General features: G+C 43.9%; 1 protein-coding gene across 2 annotated transcripts in view; it reads left to right on the forward strand.

Moving 5' to 3' along the window:
- Positions 1-27,434, forward strand: part of TENM1 (teneurin transmembrane protein 1) — a 468,106-nt gene that overhangs the window by 407,890 nt on the left and 32,782 nt on the right. For both annotated transcript variants that reach the window (XM_054996443.1, XM_054996444.1), the window contains 3 exons: positions 7,795-8,161; positions 10,408-10,918; positions 26,696-26,868. In XM_054996443.1, coding sequence (XP_054852418.1) covers positions 7,795-8,161; positions 10,408-10,918; positions 26,696-26,868 — 1,051 coding nt within the window. The remainder of the gene's footprint in view (positions 1-7,794; positions 8,162-10,407; positions 10,919-26,695; positions 26,869-27,434) is intronic.

A 27,434-nucleotide genomic window follows, 5' to 3' on the forward strand; every position in this document is an offset into this window, starting at 1 on the left:
ACCCTCTGTCAGGATTTCAAAGGTGTCCACAGGCTCAAAAAGGTTGGGGATTCCTGCACTATGCCATACTGGCTCATTCATTCAGCCAGAGCTCATTTTGTAAGGGAAACTGAAATAAGCACGTTTACAAACCAGCATCTGCTTCCATTTGGTTCACTCCATCTATCTTCATTTTTGCAATATGGCTACCACCATGGTGATCCCAGCCATATTCATCTTAATGCTAGGTAGCAACATTGTTTTGAAAAATGGATTGGGTCAAAAGGGAGGGGGGGGGTTAATCAATGAGTACTCTTAACTTTGCCATGCATCCAATTTAACCAAACAGGTTGAAAAATAATCATCACATTAGACTCACTTGGTTAAGACCAGGGCTTTTTTTCTGGGAAAAGAGGTGGTGGAACTCAGGACCGCACAATGACATCATTTTGGGTCAGCTGGAACAAGGGGGGAGTTTTTTAAAGTTTAAATCACCCTTGGCGAAAATGGTCACATGGCCAGTGGCCCCGCCCCCTGATTTCCAGACAGAGGGGAGTTTAGATTGCCCTCCGCGCCAGTGGCGCGGAGGGCAATCTCAACTCCCCTCTGTCTGGAGATCAGGAGGCGAGGCCACTGTCCATGTGACCATTTTCAAGAGGTGCCAGAACTCCATTCCAGCGCATTCCAGCTGAAAAAAAGCCCTGGTCCATTACCTGAAGTTTCACAAATGGAGGCTGCACTAATGGAGGCTGCACAGGAAGTAGCTGATCTGGAGAGGTCGAACAGCCCTGGCCTCCAGCCAATGAGACACATGGCTTAGAGCTGTCAGTTTCTGAACTGTGTGTTGATATATGTTGTATCAGCTTCTTCGGCCTCTGCTTTCTCAGAAGGGATTTTTAAAAAATGCACTGGCTACATGAGTTCCAGCAAGGAAAATGTACCCTAGGTTAAGACGCATTTCAGAAGATTCCACATTGGGTACTTCCTACCTAGGATTGAAAAAAAATCACACTGAGAAAGGACTACTGTGAAATGAAACTAAGCACAACACATATGAAAAAGAAGGTCATTATGCAGTGTGTTTGTCTCTCTCTTTCTCCAGGTAGGAGATTTTCCATAATGTCTTAGGTTAAATGTCATCTATGAGCCAAGCTACAAGTGACGCCTAACACAGGTTGGACACTTGTCAGCTTCCCTCAAGTTTTGATGGGAAATGTAGGCATCCTGGTCTTACAGCTGTAATGGAGAGCCATGCTGTAAAACCAGGATGTCTACATTTCCCATCAAAACTTGAGGGAAGCTGACAAGTGTCCAACCTGTGTAAGGTGTCACTTGTAGCTTGGCTCTAACTGTAGCTTAAATGAGGGGTAAAAAAAAAGGTAAAGGTAGTCCCCTGTGCAAGCACCAAGTCATTACTGACCCATGGGAGGACGTCACATCACAAGGTGTGGCCAGGTGCATAATTCTGAGGGGCCAGGTTCTCTCTCAAATCCAAAAGCAGGGCTGCTGAGAGACACCAGAGGCCCCAGAACAGGAGTCCCTCTGCCCCTCCCAACACTGGCCAGATCCAACCCTGGTGCTTCCAAGTGCAGAGGCATTTACGATGACAATGAAGCATTCATATGGAAGTTTTCTTCTCATTTTCTTTGCCTGAGCCCCCAGTGGCCATCATCCCCCCCTCATTTTAAAATTTAATTGAGAATTATCAGATCATAATAACATTTTAACTTTCTGTTGCCATGATCTACTAGCTTCCAGCTTTTAAAGAAGTTTCAACCTCTTTTTCTTGTGGAGTTGTAAAAGAAAATGTGCCACCTGTGCATTTCCCTTTATAACTCCACAAAGAAAAGGACTAGAGAATTTTTTTTTAAATCATCATCTGGAGCAGTTGGGGAGGGAGTGTGAAGGGGAAGGCTGCACGTGCTTCTACTCATGCATTTCAGTCACTAGGACTCTTCACGTCATCATTCATGAAGCACAAGGCCAAGTGTAAATTGGCCCTTATCTGTGATAAATGTTGCAAAAATTGCCACTGGAGACTGAGAGCCAAGTTACAAGAGACAAATTGCATGAGGACACACCCCTGAAGGGAGTCGCAATGTTAGCCAGGAAGCTGAGTTTTAAAAGAGATCAGAAGGCTTTTCAATTTCCCCTCTTTACAGAGTCAGCAAAGATCGCTCTTCAGGGATACCAGCCTACCTTACAGGGCTATTCTAAAGATTGCTGGGGTTATATATTTGAAATACCGTGCAGTGAAAGCGTTATGCAACTGCTAAAAGTACTGTATAAATAATTACATTCATCAAGTCAAGCAATTTACAAGTGTCCAGCAGAACAAATGTTTTTACGTCCTAAAATTCAAAAGTGGCAAATCGTGACAGATGATCTTAGGGAGAGCTTTTAATAAGCACAGCGTTGAAAGTGCACTTAGCACTGGGCCGCTGCAGACCAAACTATATGGAAAAGTGCCATTTGGACTAGGGAAGTAGGTCGGATCCTGAGATCTTCTAGAGGCAGTCATACAAATATGCTGGACTAAATGGTTTAGGGCCTTAAAGGAAGACACCAACACCATGAAGTGAGCCTGGAAATAAAGCAGCTGCCCGAGCACCTGGATTATGCTCTTTGTATAGGCTTTAAGAGACAAACTGTATCATTCTGCATCTGTCGTAGCTTCCAAATTGTTCAAGGGGGCATCTCTGTTCATTCTCCATACATAATCTTATCGTACTGTATCTATATTCAGTGAATATTCTCTCCAGGAGATCTTGCACTGTATATATTGTATATTTCTTTTTTTCCCCCCTTTGGGGACACCTTTTGGAAGTAATGAAAGCCTGGGATCCAAATTTCTGTTTATCAGTGTTTGAGGATGTCAGTGCTGGCTGGCTAGGACATTTTGAACAGTGGCAAGCATGTGTCAGAAATGTCTGATGGATGCTGCTTTGCCAGGATTTGTTTTTTGTTTATTTGCATAAGTTCCCAATAGATAATGATGTGCCCACCTCAACAGACAACTGAACCAAGCGTGCTTGAATGTCAGTGGAAGAGAAAATGTTGTTGGCATTCAGTATTGCATACAGATAGTAGGAAAGGTTATCCAAATCTCACTGACTGCGGTATTTTTGTGCCCAAATAATTATCCCCAAAGCCTTAGTTACAGTAGGAAAACACTGATGCTTAAGCACTTGGGTTAATTTCCGTGGCTGGTGTAAGCCACTTCATATTGTCTAAGATTTCTAGCGCATTAGAATTGAGAACAGTTCCATCCTAGGTTTTATTTATGGCTCAGTCTCTCCACAGACACGGGCTTGGTCTGAGTTTACGCATGGAGCAGAATGAAATGATAAAATGGATAGTATCCCTTAAGACTGTAAATGGGGGATACCAGTTTGAATGCTTCCCACTTTTAAAATAACTCCCTGCTCATAGAAAATTAGTACGTCATGGGGAAAGAATGTCACGTACAGCTCTTTCAGCTGTCCTGATTTGTAGGGTGTTTTTAGCACAGGGACAGGTTTGAAAAAAATATCCCCCACCTGCAGTCCAAAGTAGAAGAAGAAAGTAGTAGAAGAAGAAGTAGTTGAAGACAGGGCTTTTTTTCTGGGGAAAGAGGTGGTGGAACTCAGTGGGTTGCCCTCAGAGAAAATGCTCGCATGCGTGGTGGCCCCGTCCCCTGATCTCCAGACAGAGGGGAGTTGAGATTGCCCTCCGCGCCACTGAGCGGCGCGGAGGGCAGTCTCAACTCCCCTCTGTCTGGAGATCAGGGGACGGGGCCACCACCCATGCGAGCATTTTCAAGAGGTTCCAGAACTCCGTTCCACCGCGTTCCCATTGAAAAAAAGCCCTGGTTGAAGAAAAAAATGTCCTCTCCTTTGAATAAGGGCTTAATGCATGGAAATGGACAGGGGAAGGAATTTTTAATATTGTATGTTCTATTTTGCCCATCTATGTCTGTAATAATTAACTGATAGATTCATGGCAAAGAGGTAAATAGCAGTATCCGGAAAATAACATCCCATTAAGCGTCCGTTAAAGGGATTGGACATTTTTTCCCCAGGCTGTTGGAAACCTTAGCTTCATTGTATATATTTGTTGGTCCTTAAATTGCTTCAGGGTGCAAGAAAATCTTCATTTTCTTGAGGCGATGACAGATTTCACAGCTGCCTTCTTCCCTATTGAATACCATGCAGTTTGAGGGCCTGGGTGAGAACCGGTCATACTGTTCCACTTGGAATGGATATGCAGAGGTCAGGTAGGAAGCACCACTGTCCCTTCAAGAGTGCTGGACTGACAGGTACTCCAAAATCTGTAGCAAAACCTAAAACACCAAAAAATCACCCTGAGACTCCTGGATCTATGGCCAGTTCAAGTCAGAGCCATTTCAGGCCATTGTACCAGTAAAATATGTTAATGTTTTTATTGCTTTTAATCTTTATGTAAAAATCGTATGTTGTCACACCGCCCTGAGCCTGTCTGACGGGGAGGGCAGTCTAGAAGTGTAATAAAATAAATAAATAATAAATAATAAAAGGGGACAATTTGCAACTGTAGGTCAAAATTATATGTACTTACTGTAGAGCTTCATTTGCTGTATTGCAGCTGATGAACATTTCTACTAACTCCATAAAGAAATCTATCCAGGGCTTTATTTCAGTTGGAACATGGTGGAATGGAGTTCCGGAACCTCTTGAAAATGGTCACATGGGTGGTGGCCCCGCCCCCTGATCTCCAGACAGAGGGGAGTTGAGATTGCCCGCCGCACCGCTGGAGCAGAGGGCAATCTAAACTCCCCTCTGTCTGGAGATCAAGGGGTGGGGCCACCAGCCATGTGACCATTTTCACCAAGGGCGATTTAAACTTTTTTAAAAAAAAACCTTGTTCCAGCTGACCCAAAGTGACATTATTGGTCCTGGGAGCACACTTTGCGCACACGCATGTGGTACCAGGGCCACCACCTCCTGCCCCCCTGTGCTGGCAACCCACTGAGTTCCACCACCTCTTTTCCCAGAAAAAAAGCACTAAATCTATTAAAGTACTTAGAGAGCACTAGAGAAATGACATGTTCACAAATTTTGATTTGATTTTTTTTTTTAGAAAGAAACAAATTTGGGAGAAGTTATAAATATATGCAATATTTTCCTATCATGCTTTAACTTCTTTTACTGCTTGAACAGCATGGAACGCATAATTTATGACTTAGCATATGCAACTGTACTATATGACATATTTATGGAATTCAGACGTATAAATGCGTCCGTTTTCTACAAGCAAAATTGCAAATATGTCAAATACTTCTGAGAGCTTAGCATCTATATCTTATTTTTTGCCATTTAAAAGATGGGGTGGGGGGCATTTAAGCTGAAAACAGAAAAAAAACCTGTGTTATTTGCACAGAAGCAGTCTCATACAGTCTACCAGCATATTTGAATATTGAGTTGTAACACTGAAACGATAGACCTATTCTGTGATGTATAATCATCATTCATATTATAGCAGGATTTGAGTTCAGTAGCACCTTAGAAACCAACAAGATTTTCAGGGTATGAGCTTTGATGCTTGAAAACTCATACTCTGAAAATCTTGTGGGTCTTTAAGCAGACTTACCTGAAACTATTCACATTATAGTGTTTTAATTGTGGAAAAACTTGATCACATTTAAACAATATCTGCTTGAAAATATGTTGTTTATATCTAAAAGTAAATATAGGAATTGAATTGTCTAATGCTCTTTACTTAATACTTGGTGGTGGAGGAAAGTGCCATCAAGTCACAGTTGATTTTTTGGCAACCCCCAACACCCCCCGCCCCCAACTGGGGTTTCCAAGGCAAAAGATTAACAAGGGTGGCTTGCCGTAGCCTGCCTCTGCTACTTGGTCTTTGTTGGAGGTCTTCCATCCAATTGCTAAATACTTACACAAACATTTTTTTCATATTATACATTCTAAGTAGGGTTGCTAACCTCCAGGCAGGGCCTAGAGATCTCCTAGAATTACAACTGATTTCCAGATGACAAACATTTTTTTCGTTGAAGAAAATGGCTGCTTTGGAAGGTGGACTCTATGGCATTTACCCTACTGAGGTCTCTCCCTTCTCCCAAACCCCACCTTCCCCTCGGTTCCACACCCAAATATCCAGGAATTTCCCAACCTGGAGTTGGCAACCCTAGTTCTGAGTAATACCTCTTAAAAAGCATTTCACTCATTCTAAATGAGAAAATATCTCATGTTTTTTTTTCTCTCTCTCTCTCAGAGCTCTCCAACAGTTTTCCCCACTTAGTTTTTTTCTTTAAGTCACCAGAAAAAAGATTAGAGGTGTTCCTCCTCCCCAAAAAATCCAGCTGTTTTCTGGGCCTTTACATATCTAAAGAGGACAGAGTAGGGGCTCAGGGCCCACTAGCCCATTTACTTATTAGAATGTATGCACACTGCCTTTTCCAGAAACCATAGTAAGTCATGGTGGCTTACAAAAAAAAAGAAATCCAACCTGCAGGCAACAAACAATTACGACCAAAACCCAGGCAGTAAGAAAGAGCACTGAGGTTACTAACTGCTTCTAAATTAGCTGCCAAGTGCCTTCCTTAAAAGGACTGTGTGACAGGTAAAGCACAGAGATGTACTCCAGAGACAGAGAATCCAATCAGGGCTGTGCTCTGAATTAGTAGAAACTGGGTACTGGGAAAATTAAGATCTGACGGGTGGAGATTTTTAGTCGGAAGGAATTAGATTTTGAGGGTTGAGAGGGAAAGGTTAATCTAACAAGTGTGAATTAAAGATCTTGGGAGATATCAGACAGTTGGTTAAGTTTCCTTATTTAGGGAATGGGGTGTACAAAGATGTTGCAGGAGGCCAGAAGGGTTTTGCTGGGCCAGTTGTGTAACTTGGAGCTATATAAGAGACGAATTACACGAGGGCGCTCACGTAAAGGGCAACGTTAGCCGGGAACCTGAGTTGGAAAGCGATCAGAAGGCTTTGTCAATTTCCCCTCTCTACAGAGCCAGGGCAGATCACTCCTCAGAGGGTTTGCTGATTTCCTCTTTGCCTCCTGAAGGGGAGGTGAAACTGACAGAGCCTTCAGGAGGCAAAGAGGGAATTAACAAACCCTCTGAGGAGCGATCTCTGCTGGCTTTGTAGAGAAAGGAAATTGACAAAGCCTTCCAATCTCTTCTAAAACTCAGCTTCTCCTCTAACATTGTGACTCCTTTCACGTGTGCGTCCCTATTTAATTCATCTCTTGTAGTTTATCTCTTAACTGCAGCAGGGGCCTATGATAACATGTTGTAATCCTGCCTGGAAGACTGTTTTCATGAGGCATAAGGCCTAACATCTCACAACTCCTGGATGAGTGTTAATATTTACCTCAGTTGTGTGCTTTTTTCCTGCAATAAACTTTGTTCTTGTTCACACTAAGAAAGCAAACGATCTCATGCCTGTCACTTTACCTGAGTTATCCATTAATCCAGGTTTAGGTGGGTTTGTACTCTAAGACCAGATCCTGTCTCCTCAAACTTTTTTTTAAAAAAATGTCGTGCTTGGAACCTCGATGCAGTGGGGTAGGTTGGAGATTGTATTGTACTGTGCAGTGGTTTCTAGCCCCCAGAAAATCTTATCACAGGAGACTTTATATTTCTTATGAAAAGGAGATAGCATGGTATACATTTGCACATCATGATGTAACTGCTCTGCTCACAAAAAGTGGCAAGGATGGAATAATTTTAGTTGTTTCGTTTAAAACATTTATATGTACCCTTTCTACCCAAATAAGGTTCCCAAGGTGAGACCTCTGTTCCTTGAGTGTGTTCTTATCTCTTTGTAGGTCCGCTTAGAGTGGCCGACAGACCTTGCAGTCAACCCAGTAGACAACTCCCTGTATGTTCTGGACAATAACATCGTACTTCAAATTTCTCAAAATAGGCGAGTACGAATTATTGCGGGTCGCCCTATTCACTGCCAGGTGCCGGGCATAGACCACGTTTTGGTCAGCAAAGTGGCAATTCACTCCACACTTGAATCTGCCAGAGCGATCACTGTGTCTCACAGTGGAGTGCTGTACATTGCCGAGACGGACGAAAGGAAGATCAACCGAATACAGCAGGTCACGACCAACGGAGAAATCTCTATCATTGCTGGAGCCCCGACAGATTGTGATTGTAAAATTGACCCCAATTGTGACTGTTTCTCAGGTACTTATTTCTTTCTACGGTATTGTTCACAACAGGATGCATTTTTGTTTCCAGCCAGATACCTCTGGGAAAAGGGTGACTCTAGAAAAAAATTAGCTAGAGGGAACAAAGGGACAGTGAAAGCTACTGAGCAAAGATTTTTCTGTACACATTAAATACATATTTTATAGAATAGTCCCAAAGTTTTAGTTCACATTATAGAACCCTATTAAAAGGAGCCTGGAAGCTGGGAAGTGAAGCAGGAAATAACTTTTGAGGGGATATCCTGCCACCTGTTGCTCTAGATTAGAACCGCCCCTGCTCTGGAAGCTTAACAAGGAAGGGATAAAGATTATGGCTGTTCCCTCGTGTTTCTTCCCAGCATAAGGGATTCAGAGATATAGTACCGTTATACATGGAACTTTTGAGTTAGCTATCTTGGTTAATACCCATTGATGGTCATGTGTCCCCTGTGAATCTGTCTAATCCTTTCTGAGCCATTTAAGCTAGTAGGTTTCTCTCTGTCTTACGGTAGTGAATTCTACAAAATTAATCGTATACTGTATGAAGAAGTGCTTGCTTTTGTCTATTCTGAACACAGCGCGAGTCATTTTTATCGGGTTTCTGCTTTAAAACACTTTCCTGTGGACTGTTAAAAGGACAATAGGTTTAGACCAGGGTCCTTGAACCAATGACTCTTAATGGTCATGAAGCATAATCATACATCAGATACGAAGCGAGGAGGGGAGCGTAGAAGCAATTGGATCATCGTACTGAGGTTTTAGACAAAATACCAAATCCAGCTACAAGAGGGAAAAAGCCGACGGCGTTGTAAGTGAGAGGCAGAGAACCTTTCAGGAGTGTAAAATTACCTAGCAGAGAGGATCTTGAAGAATTCCTTGGCCTCAAATAGATTTTTCTGAAAACAGGTTATCCTGGTAACAGCAGTGTTTTAAGATTAACAGCACAAGTTGTACCAGTTGAGTGTTATGCTGATGATCTAATTGGGTAGAAACGCAGCGTGGGGTGGGTGGGGTGGACTTGGAATCCTACCTGATGGCCCTTCCTTCAGTTCTCCCCTGCACTGATCATAATTTCTGCTTTTGCATATAGGCTCACAAACTGTGATTCATCACTGCAGAAATTAAAGGTAAAGATTGTACATTCAGAGCCTATATGCGTACAATTTCAGAGCCTATCTGTGCTGTGTGCAGAAGTTATGATCAATGCATGGAAAACAACCGCCGGAAGCATGACTCGCCTTGTTCCGTCCCTCCCATACTGTTTTACTCAGTTTGGCGTCTGTACAGGACTCCGGACTCCATTCATCCAGAATCCTGCCTTGGCCTCGCTTCTTCCATTTTCTGCTTTCAAATGACAAACCAAGACATTAATTTAACACAAGCTGTTCATCACTGAACACTGGCTGGTGAACGGTTTATGATGGATCTCAGGGCACGTAGACGACCTCCAACTTTACATCAGAATAGGGATGATTAAAAGAATTGAATATATGATTATTAATTATACCAAACAAAGCCATAATTTGCTAAGTATGTTGTTTTTAAAGGTCTGCCTAGAGATGAGTGTTGTAGCAATTCAATGCAACTTGAAAGTTCAATTGCTATATTGTACTGACTGTTACAGCCTCCAAAGGGAAAGGGCATAATATGACCCTGTGGTATGTATTCTGCTAGTATAGCTGCTGGGGCAGAAATCCAAGGCTGATGGGTGGACCGGGAAGCCCTCCGCAGGCAGGCTGTAGCTTTGCATTTGAAGTACGCTTTACTATTGCCCCCCACCACCACCAGTATGTCAAGACTCTAAAATTACCAAACTACACCAATTAAATTCCACTGGCATGTGAACACAGCTTTAAAATGCAAGAGGCTTGGATTTTATGAATAGATGTTGATTAAGGAAAGTGATGCGTGTTTGCCTATATGACAAAACTGGCAGGGAGAACATTTTTTGGCTCTAACCTTTTTGCATCGGCATCTTGAAGTATAATAGCTTTGCCTGTCAGAAGGGTTGTGGATTTAGCACAAATGGCATAACAGGATCTCACTATTGAATCGTCAGTTATATTATTTCAGAATGGCACTTGTTTCAGATAATGGGATTTAAATCCATTGGAGGGAAATATTGGTTTATTGATTGTCTTACCAAAAAAAAGTATTCTGAAGATAGAATATGGCTCCTCATTCTATGACAGGCTAAAATATAGAGTGAGTATTAATGAAGTTGTTATTTTTTTTTCTTTGTAGGCGACCGTGGGTATGCCAAAGACGCAAAACTGAAAGCTCCTTCTTCCCTTGCTGTATCTCCTGACGGCACGCTGTACATAGCCGACCTTGGCAACATCCGCATTCGTGCAGTCAGTCGAAATAAGGCTCATCTCAATGACATGAATATTTATGAGATCGCATCCCCAGCAGACCAGGAACTGTATCAGTTCACAAGCAACGGGACTCACCTGCACACGCTCAATCTAATTACGAGGGACTACATGTACAATTTCACATACAACGGGGAAGGTGAACTTGGCACCATTACCAACAGCAATGGGAATTCGGTTCACATTCGCAGAGATGCCAGCGGTTTGCCTCTGTGGCTGGTGATGCCAGGAGGCCAGGTGTACTGGCTGACCATAAGTAGCAATGGTATTCTTAAAAGGGTCTATGCTCAAGGCTACAACTTAGCCTTAATGACCTATCCGGGCAACACAGGTCTTCTAGCAACCAAAAGTAACGAGTATGGATGGACAACTGTTTATGAGTAAGTTATCTTGAAATAGTTTTCCTAATAATTTAACCAGTGTTTTGAACTGTAAGCCACACTGAGTGTTTTTGCAAAAAGAAGGTGGCTGTCTAATATGTTTATTTTGCCTTTTCTTCAAGGAGAACAAATAGTACATACGGCTCCTCCCCTATTTTATCTTACCCCAGAGAGAGAGGGGTCCAATGACAGACCTCAGGTCACCCAGCGAGCTTTATGACAGAGTGGATGTTTCAGCCTGAATCTTCCAGGGTTCCCCAACTTTTTAAAGCCTGTGGACATCTTTGCAATGTTGAAAGGGGGTGGTAAGAACCACCTCAAAATGGCTGCCATGGGACATGGAACCAAACCCAAAATGGCTGCTGCAGGAGGCAGAGCCAACACAATAAGCTCCCTTCTCTCAATGTAGAGAATCATATGGCAATCTCACTGAACGCCCAAAGCAGCCTTATTCAGAGTCCAGTTATTCATCTGTCAAGATTAGTGCTATCAGTACTTTGGTGAGAAGAATACTTCAGCCACTGGGAGGACAGCAAGCCCTGGAGAAGGAGGGGGGGTTGGCTTCTAATCTGGGATGTTTATCTCCCCCATGCAACATCCCAGCCCTCTGGATTTTAAGACCGGAACACAGTTTCCTTTCTGCTTTGCCAAAGAAGCTCATGGCAACAGTTGGCCTGGCTCAGAAAAGCAGGGGAACTTACTAGTCCTCCTCATCCTCCAGTCGCTGTGGCTGCTATTGCAGCTGTGAAAAACCCTTTTGTTTGAAGGAGGGTAACCAATAACTAGTCTGGCTTTACAGTAGCCCCGCCCACTTTTGAAAAGTGCAACAGGCACCACATGGGGGAATACTGATCTAGTCTAGTAGTCTAACTACTACACTATTCTTGTTCTGGTATATAAATGTAGCAAATGAATAAACTCACCAATTGCAACTACTTGGCTTGCAAATTGAGGTTTTCCCATTTTCAAATTCAAGTTGTTAGCATTGCATGTTTCCGGAACTATTGCACGATCAATATATTATCAAAATATTTCATTTTTCATTTCATTTATTCGATTTTTTTTGTCTGCTCTCCTCATGGCGGGCTCAGAGCAGAGTAACAACCAGATTAAAACATTAAAACATACATAAGACAGTTCATACAGCAATAAAACTCTGGTGGGGTGATCCCCAAAATATGCCCTGCCCCATTAACATTCAAGGGGTGGGAGGTGGAGAGAGCAACCAGTCTGATGGAAAGCCCCCTTCCGGACAGGAGGCTGGCGGGGAGGCACCAATATATCTCTTTCTAGGAACTAGGCCAGACTTTTCCCAGGGACTGCTAGAAAAAGCTGAAGCTGGGGAGGGCAGATAAAGGAAAGTTGGCTGATGGATGAGCAGAAGAATAAACAGGAAGAGGACAGTATGAGAGCTGCAAGAGAAGGGGAAAAGGAAATAGTAGTGGTGGGGAAATAGGAGAAAATGAGATCCCCCCCCCCCGGCCCGTCTGGCAAGTCCTTGCAAATCTCCCACTTCTTCATTCTAAAGTTTTGTGATACACAGTGGAACAAGATGCAGAGGAGTTAGCTGTGTTAGTCTGTAGTAGCAAAATCCAAAAGAGTCCAGTAGCACCTTTAAGACTAACCAACTTTATTGTAGCATAAGCTTTCAAGAATCACAGTTCTCTTCATCAGATGCATGGAGGGCAAGAAGAAACTGGTCAGATATATAGGTGAAGAGGGGAGGGAGGAGTATCAGTTACTTCTGATAATGAGATAACCATTCATAGTCTCTATTCAGTCCCAGCTTGACTGAGTCAAATTTACATATGTAAATTTGACTCAGTCAAGCTGGGATTGAATATAGAGTATGAATGATTATCTCATTATCTCATTATCAGAAGTAACTGACTTCCTTAACAGAAGCAAACTGATCTCCATATCAGAAGCTACTGTTTGCATCTACTCCTCCCTCCCCTCTCCACCTATATATCTGACCAGTTTCTTCTTGCCCTCCGTGCATCTGATGAAGAGAACTGTGATTCTCAAAAGCTTATGCTACAATAAAGTTGGTTAGTCTTAAAGGTGCTACTGGACTCTTTTTGACAGTGAAACAACAGGTTGGAATGCTTCAGGCTTGGCAAAACATCCCAAAATTACTAAGGAAGGTTTGGTATGTTTCTCGATCTTTGTTTAATTAAGGCTGTATATTTTAATCAGTTTTGGAAGACAGGTTAACGAACTAAAGCTTTAGTTAGTAGAAGCCAATCACTTTCACTGATTTAAGTGAGGGCAGTTGACGGGTGATGGATTGAGAGTTAAGGTTAAACACATTTTTAAAAACCATTTGAACTACATCTGGCATACTTTGGAGATTTTAAAACCATTATATTTCAGAGAAGTACACAAACCGTATGTATTTCAATAAAGGTTTTTTTAAAGAAATGAAACTTAAAAGGGCTAAAATATCAAAAGTCAGATGACATATCAAAGAGTGGGGAGAGAAAATATATAAGAGAGAACGCAGAATATCTAGCCCAAGTGATTGTGTATGCTTTGGAATACGGGAGGGAGTTTAATCTGTGTGCATGTCGTTGCTGCCATGTCTCGGGAAAAGCCGGGGCTGTCTGCCCCTTAGCAAGTTTCATCTGACATGAGAGTTTTTCCCTAAGGGCAGCTTGTCATTGTTTCATGCGCCAAGGCTGGATGTCAGAATTGCACTTGGTTTCCCAGAATTAGGTTCTGATCAGCCTTAGCTGCTAACATGAAAAAAATAATTTCTTAAAAAACCAAGTTACTGGCAGGTTATTTGAACATTCCTATGAGGGGTCCAGAGACCGGTTCCTTTGGATTATCTTATTAAATGTAGAGAGAACTTTTCCCCCTGAAATTTCTTGTGCATCTGGGCAAGACATCTACTGATAAATTAAAGAGACTTTATCTTAACAATCTTTCCAGTGATTTCAAGAGAGCATTTTGTTGATACCTTGTAGTTTTAAGGACTCACATTTTGAAGCTGTTGTGGTTTTGTTGTGTTAGGGGTCTTCCATACAGGTTATCTGCCCTGAGTTCAGTGCTTTGGAGAAGTGTTTTCCCCCGTTTCCTCACAGTATCACTGGGCATTTGTGCCCCTCCAGAGTTTCCTTGGCTTTTCTTCAGTCTTTCTCAAGCTTGCTTTATTCTGAAGTTTGGGGAAAGTTTGCAATAAAGCCAGGACAGCTGCTGGTGGGGGAGGGGAGGGATTTGGACTTTCTTGCTCACTGGCAGCCATTTTCCCTGAGCCTGTCCCCAGATTGGCCATTTCCCCCTCCCCACACACACACATACACATACACCACCGTAGGGTTGCCGTTCCCCCTGTGGGGGCAAGGGATTCCCTCCTCCCAGCCTCCCTCCCTCGCCACCACTCACCTGGCTGGCAGGTGAAAATCACGTGGCTGATTTGGCCCATTTGGGGGCCCAAATCAGGTCTACGCAAAGCCCAGGAGCACTCACAGGCCCTGTGAGATGATGTCACTCCCAAAGGTGACGTCATCATGTCGCTCAGGAAACACACGCGTGACAACGTTGAAAACGTAAGTCCTTGATCCCCTCCTCCCACCAGGAGGGTAAGTGGACTGGGCCACCCTTCGCCGCCATCACCGGTGTACTAGAATCTCTAAATTCCCAGCTTTCATTTTTTTAAAAGTAAGTCTCTAGCCTCTTTGCTTGCAGAGATATGAGGCAAAGGGCATATCTTTGTAAAGGGAAGGAGCTAGAGACTTTCTTTTTAAAAAATGAAAGCTGGGAATTCAGAGAAAATCCCCTACACCCATTGCTACAAAGGTATATCAATATAAAGACATTCCTGTGCTGATCTTAGAAAATTGCAACAGTCCTGGTGGCTCAGGGGAGGGAGCTGGTTTGGGGGGATCGGGGCAGGGAGACCTGCCATGTGGCGGCCATGTTGCTGCTACACTTAATTTGCAGCTGCACCAGCAATGGGGAAACCAAAAATGCCCATCTCCATGTGGAGAACCAGTTTGGTGTAGTGGTTAAGAGTGCGGGACTCTAATCTGGAGAGCCGGGTTTGATTCCCCACTCCTCCGGTTGAAGCCAGCTGGGGGACCTTGAGTCAGTCACAGCTTCTAGGAGCTCTCTGAGCCCCACCCACCTCACAAGGTGTTTGTTGTTATAGGGATAATAATAACATACTTTGTTAACAGCTCTGAGTGGGTGTTAAGTTGTCCTGAAGGGCAGTATATAAATTGAATGTTATTATTATAATATTATTATTACTGTAATAGGCAGGATTCTATGTATGCCACAACTATGAAATTGCAGAAAGACTCGCAAGGTGGTTTGGGTCTAGAGTCTCTCTCCCTCTGTCTTCCTCTTTTACTAAGGAAGTTCCAGTCTTTGTAAGATATGCTTGAAAATAAATGGCAATTCCTGCTGTAATTTCAGAAGCCGGAGAAGTGGCTGGTAAAGACTGACTGAGCTTGGGAGCATGGCTTCAGTGTCCTTAATCCTCCCCACAAGCAATAAAACCGTAATAAGCTGTACAAAACATTTTGTAGAATAAGTAATGCAGAATAAGAAGAAATGGTGTACATTATCTCGGTTTACATAATTTACACGTTACAGGTCACAGCTTTTCTTGGCACATCACTTGGAATGCTGGGGTGCAGAATTTTAATATTTTTTGTTTAGCACAGACTACTCATAGGGAATGAAAAGAGAAAGATTAAGGGCAGTTTTTCCCTTCAAACAGCTTGGTAATTTATGTTCATGAAACTGAAAACGTGTACTTCTTTCAATACCTCCAAAAAGACTTCTTTTGGTTTTGACTTCAGGTGGGTAGCCATGTTGGTCTGTAGTAGAAGAGCAAGATTTGGGTCCAGTAGCACCTCAGAGACCAACTAGTTTTCCAGGGTGGGAGCTTTCGAGAGTCAAAGCTCCCTTGTTTAATTGATTATAAGGCAAACCAACTAAAAATGTTTCATGCTATTGATCACTGTGCTTTAGATAGAAAGATGCAGGTCTTTTTTTCAGCAGGAACGCGGTGGAACAGAGTTCTGGCACCTCTTGAAAATGGTCACATGGCCAGTGGCCCCGCCCCCTGATCTCCAGACAGACTAAACTCCCCTCTGTCTGGAGATCAGGGGGCGGGGCCACCAGCCATGTGACCATTTTCGCCAAGGGCGATTTAAACTTTAAAAAACTCCCCCCTTGTTCCAGCTGACCCAAGGTGACATCATGGTGCGGTCCTGAGTTCCATCACTGAGTTCCACCACCTCTTTTCCCAGAAAAAAAGCCCTGGACAGATGTATCTGAAAGGGAGAAGGCTTATGCAGAATGATAGGGATCACTGTCAGCACTGGTGTGTAACTAGGAGGAGCTACTGTGTGTACTTGGAACGCTGTTTCATCCTAAGATTTTTCCAAAAAGCAGCTCTTAATTTATGGCACGGCAGTTTTGCAGTTCATAAACAGGAGGTTGTTTTCGGGTACGTTTCTGTTAAAAGAAATCATCCTTTTAAAGTGCTGTGACTGGGATCAGGGCAGGGTGCTTAAAAGGAGTAAGAGAGCATAAAGTAAGGATGGCCAATTTCTTCCACCCTAGGGCTGAAACCTCCTCATGCAAACTGTTCCGGAACTGGACTCGCCAAGGCATAATGCTACCGTTCCCCCAGCCCTTGCTATGTGGTTGGAGCAATGTCTGTCCCTACCTGGAAATGTTACAGCCCCACCTAGTGAGGAAAGCTGGCTACAGCCCTAAATCTCACGTACAGATGCTGCAAATAGACAGAGCAGGGCTGCATTCAGACAACACTGAATATTGCACTATTCTTGTACTGTACCAAAAATTGTCCACTTTGTTCAGCTTAAACCAATAAGGACACCAACACTTTGCCATCTGCATATAGAAGAATTGATATTTTCCGACCCCCAGCAGCAGTTAGAACCGCAGACACTGTGAACATGACGTTGTTGGGGCCCTTAATACTCTGCTGAGCCAGCTGGTAAAGACTGCTATACCAGTGATTCACAACTGGAAGGCTTTGTCCACACAGGTCAGCCCAGTGATGGATGGATGCAGCCCTGAACGGCTTCTTGGAGAAGAGATCCCAGATTAATTTATGTACCTAAAGTACCTTCATCCCACTTTGGGGACCATTCCGATCCACAATTATTTAAAAACAACACATCATCAACTTAAAATATATATATATATATATATATATATATATATATATATATATATATATATATATATATATATATATATATATATATATATATATATATATATATATATATATATATATATATATATATATATATATATATATATATATATATATATATATATATATATATATATATATATATATATATATATATATATATATATATATATATATATATATATATATATATATAAACAGGATCTGCAAGATGAATAAACCCCAAAGGCAAAAGTATTGGGGTTTAAACGGATTGAATTCCCATTGGTTCACAGGGGACGAAACAGCTTAAATCTATTTTAATGGGAGTGCATCCAAAATTCTGTCCCCAAAGGACCAACCTCTCATGCAATAGCCTAATAAGGGAACCCGTGAAGCTGCTTTATGCCGAATCAGACCATTGCTCCGTTTAGCGCAGTGTGATGTGACTTACAGGGTCAGACAGACACCTGTGATTGTTCCCATGTCTGTTAGCTGGGATCCTTTCAAGGGAACCGAGCAAGGATTCGGCCTGGGTCGTTCTACATGCAAAGCGTGTGCTCTGACATTAAGCCACAGTTTCTCCCTTAAGGGACTTCTTTATCACTTACTGTATCTACCTAGTTTACAAGGTGTGAAGATGAGAGGACTGACAGCACACCTGGCCAAACACACATGTCTAGCCTTGGGCCAGCGCAAAGTGTCCATTCTGTCAACAGGCCAAAGATTGGTCTTGAGGGCCCTTAGTGGGATGTAGCCCAAAGAAATGAAGGTCGGTGAGCAGAGCCCTCAGGTAGGCCAGATTTCTTCCTCGTTTTGCCAGTTTCCCTCAGTGCTACGATGTTTGTGCCCCTCAGGAGGCAGAGCTACCCCTATCACAGAGGGAGGGCAGATGAGGAAGCAAGCCCTGATGCTGTTGCACATCACACCAGTTTCTTACACTTCACAGAGGAAATCTCTGTGACTTCTCTTTGCCATGGTAGGCTAGTGAGTTCAAACCCTTTCCTCAAATTCACCTCTGCCTCCTGGGCCTTACTGCCCTCTGCTGTTAGTGTTCACTAGGGCCAGTTCTTTGAGGGCTTCTATACTTGGTCCGTGGAATTTTACCAGGTGCTACTTTTCGTATCATGGTGTTGCAGGGACTGGAGAAATTGTACTCGGTGAAAACTTTCCTCTGTTCGTACCTTAAAGGTACAAGAGCCCCTTTGTGGGGTGGACCCAGTAACTAAATGCTCCAGATGTATTGTCGAAGGCTTTCACGGCCGGAGAATGATGGTTGTTGTGGGTTTTCCGGGCTGTATTGCCGTGGTCTTGGCATTGTAGTTCCTGACGTTTCGCCAGCAGCTGTGGCTGGCCTCTTCAGAGGTGTAGCACCAAAAGACAGAGATCTCTCAGTGTCACCACTGATCTCTATCCTTTGGTGCTACACCTCTGAAGATGCCAGCCACAGCTGCTGGCGAAACATCAGGAACTACAATGCCAAGACCACGGCAGTACAGCCCGGAAAACCCACAACAACCATCCTAAATGCTCCAGACTTGCCTGTCCACTCTCTTACTGCCAATAACTCACACAGCCTTCCTTGTTGCAAAACTTTAATGAGTTTTAGCGGATGGAATGGAGGAAGCATCAAATATGGAAGAGAGCAGTTTTGCTCCAAAGTATCTGGTCAGTTTATGGCTTTGGAGGGGGGGGAGTGTTTTGGGAGAGGTCTTGCAGAGGTCTTGCAGATATGATCGTGGGCCAGAGTGGTTCTTGTACATTTAATGGTCATTTCAGCAGTTGCAGATGGAGAAACTCCTCAGGCTTCCGATGCGCTGCATTTCCAAAATTCCAACTCCTTCCTAACAATTTAAAGGAGCCCCACCCTCCATCAGAGCGAGGTTGCTTGAACACAATGATTATAAATCAGCAGGATACCCGTCCTCAGCTCAATCTGTTAATCTGACATTCTTACAAGAGTGTCTAGAACTGGTGGTTTCATGAGCAAATGAACCAGTGTAGTACAGAGAATACTTTTAAGTGGCCGTGCCTCTGATGAAGAGAGCTGTGGTTCTTGAAAGCTTATGCTACAATAAAGTTTGTTAGTCTTAAGGGTGCTACTGGACTCTTTACTATTTTGCAACTACAGACTGACAGCTAACTCTTCTGGACCTAGTTGAACAGGGGTGCTCAAGACGAAAAGAGCACACACTGTTTTTTTAAAAAAACATAAATCTTTGGAAACAAATCTGGATAAAACACAGTGTATAAAAACATCAAATAAACCATGAGACTGTTTTAATTAAAAATGTTTAAATAACATTGTGTACATGAGTAACTTGAGAAAAACGATGAGGCCAGTGCATAAAACACAAAAACATCTAGTTACAATGTGATCCATAGCACTGCAAAATAATAATAATACTAATAACAACAACATTCGATTTATATGCCGCCCTTCAGGACAACTTAATGCAAAGTATGTCATTATCCTCACAACAAACACCCTGTGAGGTAGGTGGGGCTGAGAGAGCTCCTAGAAGCTGTGACTGACCCAAGGTCACCCAGCTGGCTTCAAGCAGAGGAGTGGGGAATCAAACCTGGCTCTCCAGATTAGAGCCCCATGCTCTTAACCACTACACCAAACTGGCTTTGTATACCAAGATGTACAAATATATTCAAATAAATATATTAAAAGTAGATCAAAGTCGGTATATTTGGGAGAAAGAACGTGAACTGATCCTGTTTATGTAGTTGCAGAGATGAAATGAGAACAGTGTGTAATAGTGTGGCAAAAGATTAGGGAATTGCAGGAACATCGGTCAGTATGATGTAGTGATTTAGTGTGTCAACTAGGACTAGGAAATCCTAGGTTCGAATCCCTATTCTGCTCTGAAGTTCACTGGATGACCTTGGGCAAGTCACACTCTCTAAGACTACTTGTGAGCACTGGGAGGAGAATAAATAGAACTGTGTGCAATAGTTTTAGTGCTGTAGCTAGTGTGTTAACCGGCCTGACCCCTTGCAGCCCTGCATCACCCTTTGGTGAGCCTGGTAAGCATGCCACTCCCGGTTAAAGGCTGCAGTTCTCACTGGCAGTCTTGCTGTATGTTTTGCTTTGCCCTCCTAGTGGATTCAGCTGCAACCTGCCTTTGGCTAGACCATCTCTCAGCCTGAGTAAGAAAAACCTGCTCAGCCAACAACCTGGATTCCATGCTAAACGACACGCAGGGCTGCCATTGCCTCTTAATTATCTGCTCTGCTTATTCTCGCCCTGGGCAACTTTATGTGGAAAAGATAATCCACATCGACCCAGGCCCTCAAGGTGGGATGCAGTGTGTACAAACAGCCATGGGAGCCAAGTATGGGTGATGCACACGATTGCTGATGCATTTTGAGTGTTCAAACCTTTTCAAGGGATAAAATGTTACAAGAAAAATACCAAGTTGATTATTCAGTAGTTTGGGTTTCATTTTTCCCCTGAATACAGAGTGACCTCTTGTGGTTTCTGTGATACATTGCATCACAGTAAATTAAAGCACCAAATTCTATAAAAGCGGTATACTTTGTACTAGTTTCAGGTGGGCAAACATGTTGGTCTGTAGTAGATGAGCAAGATTCGGGTCCAATAGCACTTTATGGACCTTAAAGACCAACTAGATTTCCAGGGTATGAGCTCTTGACAGTCAAAGTTCCCTTCATCAGCTACGAAGAGAGGAAGAAGGAAGGATTCCTGATAATCCAGGCAGAGGATGGGAGGGGGATTGTAAATTACAGTGTTAGGAAGCTAGCTATATGTTGTAATTAGCTTGACAGAGCATGGGTGTGAAGTGCAGAAAATTAACATCTGTAATGTGAGAAAAATCAGATATCCCAATTCTACCCTGGAGGATCCATTCTTCCAAATTTGCAAATAAACTAAATTCCAGCAATCTTGTGCTGATATTTCCTTTGAAGTTTAATAATAATAATAATAGAACAGAGCACATATACTACTCTTCTAGACAGATTAGCGCCCCACTCAGAGCAGTGAATGAAGTCAATGTTGTCATTACTGCTGGGGAACTGGCTTACCCAAGGCCACCTGCTGAGCTCATGGCAAAAGGGGGGTTCAAACCAGCAGAGTGTTAATTTTGCAACCCAGCCACGTAACCACTATGCTAAAGCAGACTGCTATTCTTAGATCAGTGATGAGATGTCCTGGCAGATTAAGATGTTCTCCTGCTAGTTTTTGAATGTTGTGCTTTTTAATATCAGATTTATGTCCATTTATTCTTTTGCGAAGGGACTGACCAGTTTATCCAATACAGAGAGTTGCAGGGCATTGTAGACTCATAATCAGTGAATTCAGCCCAGATTGTTTGGTTCTTTCTTTCCATTATTTATATGCCACCTTTCTGACACCTTACCCAAAGGACAACGTAAAGCAAACAATTACCAATAAAATCATATTTAAAGAGCAATAACTGTATTTTAAAACCACGCAAATATGAGTCGAAGCAAAAGAGAAAAGAGAGTGGTTCAAAGGTGCAGTGAACGGAAGAGCCTTCGATAAACAGCAGAGACGAGAGGTAGGCTTCCCTGACTCGGAGGTCAGGAGGTCAGGCACGAACAGCAATACGAAAGAAAAAACCCACGAACATCCCATTTGTCCGGTCGTTCGCGAGTCCCCATTCCAAACAAACAGGTGATCATCACAAGCCTCGTTCATCAGCTGCTGTTCTGGAAGCTAGGCACTCAGGCGCTTTCAATCAATTCCCCTGGCAACGGCAAGGACTGAGCTCTGTCTGAACTCCTTCTGGCTTTCCTTCTGGCTTTAACCCTTCAGCTTCCAGCAGACACTGTGAAGAGAAGATGACAGCAAAGGGAGTGGCACCGGCTCTCCTGGTGCGAGAGGGACAGAGAGAATCTCTTCATCCTGCTGGCACCGGGAAGGAGCAGCCCCACAGCACTGGCTCTGCCTGCTGTCAGAGGGATGAGGAGATTCTCGTCTCTCTGACAGCAGGCAGAAGCGGTCCCATGGCGGCACCAGCTCTGCCCGCTGTCAGAGGGACCAGGGGAGTCTCTCCTCATCCCTCTGACAGTGGGCAGAAGCGGCTCCACGGCAGCACTGGCTCTTTCTGCTGTCAGAGGGACGGAGAAAATCTCTCCGTCCCTCTTGCACCCGGCAGCAGCAGCCCGGCGGCACTGGGGTGGGGCAGGAGGGTGGGGGTTGTGGGGTGTTTAAAGGGTCCTGCCCCTTTCATATGGCAGGAAGGGCCGTTTAAACTATCAGATGGCAGGCGACAAGGGGAAATCCCCCCCGCCACCTGCCAGCTGATAGTTTAAAGGCATCTTTAAAGGGCCACGAACACTGAACATGTTCGTTAAGGTGACATGTTCGGTTCTGTTCATTGTTCATGCATGGCAACGAACAACGAACAGGGTGTTTGAAAAAAAATTTCCCGTTCGTGCCCATGTCTAGACAGGAGGACTTGTGTAATTAGAGCCACTGTAGGGGAGGTTCCACTCCAACTAGAGAGGAGCCAGAATATCTATTTTTATTTCTCTTTGATGTCCTGTGTTGTTATTGCCCTTGCTTTTGGCTCACCTGTTCTTTGCTGCCCTTGCTATTTTTTGTTTATTGTTTTTTATGTCATTTTAACTTATTCTGCATTTTTACTCCATTTATAAGATATATGCTCTTTACAAGTGTTTGATATAAAAAATAACATTGAATAATGTGTTAATTTCCACGGGGAAAGTTCAGCATCAGGAAAGAGAAACTGGTATCAAAATAAAGGCTTACAGATTCATTTCCCACCAGGGGAAACGAAATCGAAATGAAAATATTTGAATTGCTTCAGACAGCATTTGAAATTTGGTCTTGTCTTGGACTTCAACAAATCTTATTTCGCAAAAGGAAGGGAAATGGGAAGCCGTTTCTCAAATTGCTGGGAAGTAGAATGAGGTCCATGTTGGCAGCCCTTCCTAAGATATCTTTGGCCCAATTTATGTAGAGTTTTAAAGAAATTGTCAGTACTCGGTTGGCCATGGAAGACAATAAGCAGTACCCCCCGCCCAGTTCACGATGAGGCTCCATTTTCAGCTTAAGGCAATAGCCATAGGAGCAGTACTGATAGATAGATGGATGGACAGATGTGGATGGATGGATGGATGGATGGATGGATGGATGGATGGATGGATGGATGGGGCTCCATCTGAAGCTCTGGGGTCATTTTCAAAGGCATTACTGCATTCAGTAATCCAGTTTAGAGGTTACCAAACTGGAACAAGCATGGTTTGAATGCCAGACCTTGAAGAAAGGCTTGCAGATAACTATTGCAATAAAATTAATTTGGAGTTACCATGCCACCAGCTGGTCCTTTAAGAGCAAGGCAGGGACCCAAAAACACCCTTGTGCTGGGAACTTATTCCTTTAGCAGCGCCAAGCCCCAGTAAAGTTTAGTTACCTCCACAAGGACCTGTCCGCAGTCAACAGTTTTGCCATCTTCTGAGCATGGAGCAGGGGTCACAGGAGGTGGAGGGGAAGGTAGTTGTGAATTTCCTGCACTGTGCGGGGGGTTGGACTAGATGACCCTGGAGGTCCCTTCCAGCCCTATGATTCTATGATCCCTTCTGCCTTGTCTGGGTTAAGCTTCCGCTGGGTTTCCCACATCCTGCAACATCCCACAGGGAACTCAGTGGAATTCCCCAAGTAGACATAAAGAAAGAAAAATGAACATGGGTGCCATTAGCATAGTGCAAGAGGAGTTAGCTGAGTTAGTCTGCAGTAGCAAAATAGTAAAGAGTCCAGTAGCACCTTTAAGACTAATGAACTTTATTGTAGCATAAGCTTTCGAGAGCCACAGCTCTCTCCGTCAGATGCATCTGATGAGGATCTGACGAACAGAGCTTTGGTTCTCGAAAGCTTATGCTACAATAAAGTTTGTTAGTCTTAAGGGTGCTACTGGTCTCTTTACTATTAGCATTTATTTTTTATTTTATTTTATTTATTTATTTCAAATTTGTATTCCGCCCTCCCCGCAAGTGGGCTCGGGGCGGATAATAACATATTAAAATACAGTTAAAAATTCATATTAATTAAAAACAGCACATTTAAAACAAGATGGTGGACAGCCTTCACAGGGAGGGTTTTATACACCCCTTTTTTCCAGGCCGGCAGAGGCCCAGCCTCAGCCATATGCCTGACAGAACAACTCTGTCTTGCAGGCCCGGCAAAAAGATAGTAAGTCCTGTCAGGCCCTGATTTCAGCAGACAGAGCATTCCACCAGGTGGGAGCCAGGACTGAAAAGGCCCTGGGTGTAGTCGAGGCTAGGCGGACCTCCTTGGGGCCAGGGACCACCAACAGCTGTTTGTCCCCTGATCGGAGTGTCCTCTGGGGAATATATGGGGAGAGACGGTCCCGTAGATACGCTAGTCCCAGTCCGCACAGGGCCTTATAGGTCAATACCAGAACCTTGAATCTGATCTGGTACTCCACTGGCAACCAATGCAGCTTGCATAAGAATGGTGTTATATGCGCCTTATTTGGCACTCTTGTACTAGCATGCGCTGCTGCATTTTGTACCAGCTGTAATCTCTGGGTCAGGCTCAAGGGCAGCCCTGCATAAAGCAAGTTACAGTAATCTAGCCTAGAGATGACAGTTGCTTGGATCACTGTAGTTAAGTCACGGGTTGACAGGTAAGGGACAAGTTGCCTGGTCTGCCGCAGATGGAAAAAAGAGGACCTGACAACCGCTGTGACCTGTGCCTCCATTTTCAGGGAGGCATCCAAGATCACCCCCAGGCTCTTAACCCTTGGAACTGGCACTAATGGTGCCCCATCGAGGGCCGGGAGCCGGAGTCCCGAACCTAATCCCCCATGGCTCAAGTACAGGACCTCCATCTTCGTGGGGTTCATTTTCAGCCGACTCTGCTTCAACCAACCAGTCACAGCTGCAAAAGCATGTTCCAGGACATCTGGGGCTGAGCCGGGCCGGCTGTCCATCATCAGATACAACTGGGTGTCATCTGCATATTGATGACACCCAAGTCCAAAACTTCGCACCAACTGGGCAAGGGGGTGCATATAGATGCTAAACTATAATGGGGAGAGTATTGCTCCCTGTGGGACCCTGCACACCAAAGGGTGGCGGGATGACAATTTCTCCCCAAGCGCCACCCTCTGTCCCCAACCATGGAGAAAAGAGACAAGCCACTATAAGGCAGTCCCTCGTATCCCCACATCAGCAAGGCGGTGAGTCAGAAGATCTTAATCAACTGTATCGAATGCTGCCGACAGATCCGACAATATCGGCAGCGCCAAGCCGCCTCGATCCAGATGTCTACGAAGATCGTCTGTGAGGGCGACCAGCAACGTCTCTGTCCCATGTCCCAGACGGAACCTGGACTGGAAGGGGTCTGGGGCTGAGACATCCTTCAGGAAGCCCTGCAGCTGTTCCATAGTGATAACCCTTCTTTACAAAGCTCTGAAGGGCATCACTCAGGAAGCGCATTTACATACTGAACAGCACTGGAAACAAGGCATAGCTTTTCAGGGAGTAGAAACTTCTTAAACATCCAGCTAGGTGTGAGGGAGACTACTCTGAAAAGCATTTAAACGATGCATTCTCATGCCTGTAAAATAGAATGCCCCACCTTCTCTGACTACCAGACCTGATTGATACACAAATCTGTGTCCTAATCTTGGCAGTTTTTAAAAAGGGCTACACTAGCCGTTGATTGGCTTCTGGTCCAAATTCAAAGTGCTAAATGTTACCTTTAACGCTATAAAGAGTATTGGGATACTTAAGGGCAGGGGTCATTAGCATAACTCATTAGCATATGCCACATCCCTTGACATCACCAGAAATGTGTCATTAGCCTAACTGATTTGCATATGCCACACCCCCTGACATCACCTATCCCGGCTGCTTTGGACCCAATCCTGGCCATTCAGGGCCAAAATTGGGCCCAAAATGGCAAAAGGGGGCTGGAAATGGCCGAAAAGGGGCCCAAAATGGTCAGGATTGGGCCGCTGCTGAACAGGAGAGTGATCCACCACCTGTCAGAGGCCCAATCTGGGCCATTTCAGCCCCAATCCAGGATGAAATGGGCCCAAAATGGCCGAGAGTCGGGTGAGCGGGACCACCTGACATGTGACCTCTTTGGGGAACTGCCGGAACTGTGTTCCTGCGCGTTCCCCCTCAAAATGAGCCCTGCTAGTAACAAAGCCCATTGTGGGGAAAATATACAGCAGGCTCTAGAAAAGGCAGGGCAGGTGGGCTAGGCATTGCCGCCTCTGCAGCCCCCCAATCTGGTTGGGGGCAGGGCAGGGTGGCCGGGACTGGCATTGCCACCTCCCCTGCACCCTGATCGGGGTCATGAAGCTCATGATCAACTGTATTAATCCAGAAGATCCAAGAATTCATGAATCACTTCAGAATGAAAAGAACGGTTAACAACCACATTACATTTTGGATAATTAAATGTTGCTCTATCCTTCTCTTGTTTGCATAACATCGCCATTCAATATTTAAAATATATGTCCAAAATGTTGTCTTTTCTACTGGATTTTGTGTCTCTATGTGTGTTATCAATCTTTTTCAATGGTTTATTTTACCAGGTACGACTCGGATGGTCATTTAACCAATGCAACATTTCCAACTGGTGAGGTCAGCAGCTTCCATAGTGATGTAGAAAAACTGATGAAAGTTGAACTCGACACTTCGAGTAGGGAAAATGTGATCACAGCTACAAACTTTTCCGCTACCTCTACTATTTACACACTAAAACAAGGTAGTTAAAAGTACATCTGGCTTTGCCATATTTGAAAGTCTAATGTCTTGCGGTTTTTATGTTTGCCGAATGTATTTAGCAGAGCTCTGCCCATCTGTTTTATATGGCATTTAATGCCAGCCCCTGCTTGATTGTTGTAATGCTGATAAGAGTGAACTGATCAGACAAGTTTAAAGTGAAGGGATTGTACGCAGTCTCTGAGATCCCAAGCTACTACTTTTATTTTAACATTGGGCACAATCCATCCAAAGTTAAGCATTTATCAGTCTCATTGATCTTAATGGGAGAGAATTAAGCACAGAACCTATCACTAAAATCAGTCTCCTTTCCTGAGAGTTGGAAGGTAGCCAGTGTGACACCAATTTTTATAAAGGGAGCCAGGGGATTTAGGAAATTACATTCGTCAGTCGAGTGTCTCTACCAGGGAGAAGCAGAATGCATTTGGTGGGAATTACAATGCATTCGGCAATTTGCAGCTGTTGCCAAATTAGTGAAACTGGACTCTGGTATAATGCTAGTAAAAACCCTAGGTCAGCTTGCAATGCTATTGAAGTGTAAGGCTGTGA

This window comes from Eublepharis macularius, chromosome 13 (genome assembly GCF_028583425.1).
Source record: "Eublepharis macularius isolate TG4126 chromosome 13, MPM_Emac_v1.0, whole genome shotgun sequence".
NCBI classification, from domain to species: domain Eukaryota; kingdom Metazoa; phylum Chordata; class Lepidosauria; order Squamata; family Eublepharidae; genus Eublepharis; species Eublepharis macularius.